This window comes from Echinops telfairi, unplaced genomic scaffold (genome assembly GCF_000313985.2).
Source record: "Echinops telfairi isolate 266 unplaced genomic scaffold, ASM31398v2 ScPeMD7_7475;HRSCAF=8513, whole genome shotgun sequence".
NCBI classification, from domain to species: Eukaryota; Metazoa; Chordata; class Mammalia; order Afrosoricida; family Tenrecidae; genus Echinops; species Echinops telfairi.
Genome location: NW_022111379.1, coordinates 10,889,018 through 10,893,689, shown reverse-complemented (window position 1 = coordinate 10,893,689; position 4,672 = coordinate 10,889,018). Strand labels below are relative to the sequence as shown.

Here is a 4,672-nt window from a genome sequence, read left to right as displayed (position 1 = left end):
GCTTCTTCCATGTGGGCTTTGTTGCTTCTGAGCTTGATGGCCGCTTGATTACCTTCAACCCTTTAAGACCCCAGACGCTATACTTTTTGATAGCCGGACACCATCAGCTTTCTTCGCCACATTTGCTTATGCACCCATTTGTCTTCAGTGATCCGTTTCGACACCCCGTGATCACACAGGTTGATATGTTGTTCCATGTGGGCTTTGTCAGCCAAGGAAACTTTTATGGGCCACAATGGTCCCATCTTTGATCGATCATGGGGATGGCGTAAGGCCAGGCAGCACTTTCTTCTGCTGTGCGTAGGGCTGACTGCCAAGAGTTGGGAGTCTGACAACAATGAGATATACAAGTTTCAAGAATAAGATATCCAAGAACCAAGATAGATCTTGTTCTAGAAATTGCTTCCTCCCCAATAAATTCGGGGGGGATCCTTCCACGTTGTTATATGTAGTGTGAACTTACTGTTCAGTTCTTGAAGATGCTCCTTACACAGGATGGGCCTGAGTTCTTGTTCTTGGCTGACTTCTCCCAATATCGTGTGTTTGTTTTTCTTCACCATTATTAACATGTGTCTTCTAGCTAATAGGTCCTTTCCCCTCCCTGGTGACCTTAGTAACCATCCAATGTTTCCTGCCTCTGTGTGTAAACTTTTCTTGCTTTAAAAAAATATAATGGTCTCATGCAATATCTGTCCTTTTGTGAGCGACTCACGTCACACAGCATCAGGTGCTGCAGCGTCATCTGTGTTGGGAGACGATTCTTGGGTTGGGCATGATTCTTTCTGACTGGGTCATGTTCCACTGTGTGTATGTTCCCCAGCCTGTTATCCATATTTTTTGTCCCCCTCTCACCATCTCAGCAATTTATTTCACAGCCTAAAGTGGTTCTGGCTCAGGTGAGCTCAAGCCATCTCTGGTCTGCCCACTCCCACCCTCCCACCAAAGTCCAAACAAGGGTGGCCTGGGGCATGAGGTTGACCTTCGGGAGCACAAAGGGGGTCTCCACGGCCTGACCCCGAGCTGCCAGCACGTTAGGAAGGCACTGGGTCCCCAGACTCAAGTTACACTGGAGGTGGACGGGGTGAGGTTCAGTGCTGAGTGAGGGGCAGTCCAGGCTCTACGGAGCCACGCCTGCTCTCTGTCACTTCTCAGAATGTTTATGGCTAAGGACAAGGGGGTTGGTGGGAGGGGCTCCTGGAGGGTCCTCGTTGCATGTTGGCCCGCTCGCGCTGCAACCATAAGTTGTAGGCACGGGATACCGTGTTCCAGGCGTCCATGGAGCGGCCCATGAACGTGGGGGTGCACTTCTGCTCAGAATTACCCAGGGAGCCCCCAGGTTTTCCTACGCACTTCCAGAAGCACTTGTCCGTCATCCAATGTAGCAACTCCTGTGCGCTGGCAACAGCAATCGGTACTTTCACCTGCTCCACGATGACACTGGGGTCCAGCTTCCCACGCCCGGAGTTCTGGAAATCCGAGCCGAAGCTGCCCTCCATTGCTCCACAGTCACCTGGACCATGGCCGAGTGCACTGACCCACACTCTATCCATTCCTTTCTTGATTGGCATTCAGATGGTTTCTATCTGTTTGCTATTGCCAAAGACGCTGCAATGAGCACCATATGTCTATTGTGTCCCGGCTCTTCTTTAGGGCTCCAGATGCCTGTAGGAGTGGAATCGCTGGGTCAGATGCCATTTCTATTTCTAGCATGTTCAGGAAGTGCCTCACAGCGTCTAGAGCGATGGCACCATTTTACACGCCCCCCAGTGTTCCAGTCTCCACCAAGCTTGACGACATTTGTGATTTTTCTGCTTTGTGTTTACGGGTGCCGCTATTGTTGGGGTGAGATGGTAGCAAATTGTAGCATTGATTTTCATCTCTCTAAGGGCTAGCGAAGTGTCCCCGGTGGCACAGTGGGCTAAGCATTGGGCTGCAGGCCACAAGGTTCCTTGTTCAAACCCACCGGCTGCTCCACAGCAGAAAGATGAGGCTGTGTGCTTCCATAAAGAGTAACAGTCTCTGAAACCACAGGAGCAGTTCGTCTCTACTTTACGAGGTCACTGTGGTCAGAATCGACTCGATGGCCCTTTGAGTTCATGCCGAATGATCACAAACGCGTTTTTCATGTATGTTTGAGCAGTCTGGCAAAGTCTCTCTTTGAAGTGTCCGGTGAAGTGCCTGTTCCTGTCCTTTACCCGTGTTTTTAACTGGCCGTGCGTGCTCTGTGGTTGAGTGGTCCACTTTTCTCTACACTTTAGAGATCAGACCCTTGTCAGATATGCCACTGCCAAATGTTCCCCCAACACCCTGAGTCTTCAGTCTCTTTCTCCCTCTTTTGGAGAAGTCTTTTGATGAGCACAACGTATTTCATTTTCTAGCTCATCTTCTGCTGTTTGTGCCGTTTCAGTTATGTTTGATATTCTATTTGTTCCGTAAGGAAGTCGGTAGCAGAACTGACACGTGTGAATTATGGTGTTGATGAAGGACATTGAATGTACCATGGCCGGCCTGAAGACCAAACAGATCTCTCTTGGAAGAAGTACAGCTCTTCAGGAGCAAGGATGGGGAGATGACATCTCATGGGCTGTGAAAGTGGGCGTGGGGACCGCATCTGTGGGAACTCCTCTGTCTTCACACGAGGGAAGGAGGGGAATCGACCTCGTATCAGCTCTTGGCTGATTCCTATGAGGCAGGGGTCAGACATGCCTCCACCCTCCAACTTTCTCCATCAATTATACCACCAACCATCCTCCCACGGCACTCGCTACTCAGCTGAGAATTCTTGAATTCATTGCGATGACCACGCAGAAACCACAACTATACTCAGGATTATGGGCTTTTGGAGCCAAGTTCCAGAAACCCAAACCCACTGCCATTGTATCAAGTCCAATTCATAGCAAACCCACGGAATGTTTCCAAGGCTGTAAATATTTCTGGAAACAAAGGGCCTCAACTTTCTCTTGTGGAGCGGTCAGTGGGTTTGAATTGCTGACCTTGCAGTTAGCCCAATGCTTACCTGAGAGCACCACAATTCAGGATCAGAAACGCTCAAGATACAGTTCTTCTGCCAGGACAGCCTCTTCCTAGTCATGGGTGGAAGCAGGCCTCTCTCTGGTTCTTAACCTCTCAGTCACGCAGCCCCTTGGCCCCTGCTCTGCTTGAGCAATGTGTCAGCGCTCTTTTAGTTGCCAATAAATACCCAGAGGTCACATTACTCAGCCATGTGTCTCCCAGAAGACACTCAGCTCTGGCTCCATGTGAGGAAATATGGCTACCTAATTCCATCCCTGGGGGCGCCCACAGCAAAAGCAACCCTCTTACCCGAAGACACCCGAGTGACTTGTTCCACAGTCAATTGCATGCTCTTGGCTCTGCTGCTGCCCGTCCTTTGTCACCCCTCAGCCATTTCTCTGGTGCCACAGCTTCCTGACCCTGGATCAATAAAGTTCAGTGTGCCGGGATCTCAGGGTCCAAAGGATCTGCTCCACTCCTGGGCTTTCTTTTTGGATAGTAGTCAGATTCCTTTCCTGCTTCTGAAACGGCTCATTTTATTCCCAGAAGGATGGCAAAATTGGCCAATCTCCATGCTAGAGTTCCAAGTTTTTACAATCACAATGAACCTTGTTAACCATTACTGAGACATGTCCTCCTATCAGCATCTTTCCCCACCTTCTCTTACACAGGCCTGTCAGGAAAAGAGGACCCACATCCAGTCTGCATGGTCCCGAGCAGTCATTTGGTGAGAGTTACAGAAACAATAGCTAGGGGAGCCATATTGAATAGTTCACTGTATTGCTTATACTTTGGACATGTTAGATGGAGTCAGTCCTTGGAAAAGGACATCGTGCTTGGTAAAGAACGGAGTCAGTGAAAAAGAGGATGAACACTGTGACGACAACGTGGGCTCAAACAGCAATGGTGTGAGGAAGGTTTTGTCCTGTTGAACACAGGGTTGCTGAGTTGGACCAGTGTGCACAGCACCCAATAGCCACAATACCATGGTGCCTACTTTTCTTTCCTGGTCTTTATAGATTTAGGTTTTAGGGTTAGGTCTTTGATTCATTTCAGTTAGCTTGTGTGTGTGTGGTGTGAGGTAGGGTCCTGTTATATTTTGCTCCAGCTAGACTTTCAGTTTTGCCAGCACCATTTGTTAAAGAGGTTGCCTCTTCCCCACCTAGACCTTTTCTCAAAGGTCTGCTGCTCATAAGTGGATGGATTTACATCTGGATTCTCAATTTTATTCCGTTACTCTATGCGCCTGTCATTGTACCCGTGCCATATTGTTTCAACTACTACCACAGCTGTAGAGTAGGTTCAGGGACCAGGCAGTGTGAAGCCTCTTACTGTTTGATTCCTCTGTAATAATACTTAATTTATACTGGGCTTCTTTCCTCCCCATAGAAAGTTGGTAAATCGTTTTCCCATTTTTAAAAAAGTGTTGTTGTCATTTGGATCCAGATCGCATTACAGTTATTGATCGCTTTGGGTTTTGTTGTCAGGTGCCATGGAGTTGTCTCCAACGCACAGCGATCCTTTGCACCACACAATGAAGCACAGTCATGTGCAGTCACGGTCCTGCGCCGTCCTCACAATGGTTCCATCAGGGCAGTGTCCACCCAGCTCATCGGGAGCCTTCCTCTTCTTCACCAACATGAAGTCCTTCCCCAGGGAC

General features: G+C 48.9%; 1 protein-coding gene across 1 annotated transcript; it reads right to left on the bottom strand.

Moving 5' to 3' along the window:
• Positions 1–1,163: 1,163 nt before the first annotated feature.
• On the bottom strand, positions 1,164–1,496 carry LOC101640711 (mitochondrial import inner membrane translocase subunit Tim13-like). Its single transcript, XM_045285672.1, has one exon. The coding sequence runs from the start codon at positions 1,494–1,496 to the stop codon at positions 1,164–1,166; it is 333 nt and encodes a 110-aa protein (XP_045141607.1).
• Between the last annotated feature and the right edge of the window lie 3,176 nt (positions 1,497–4,672).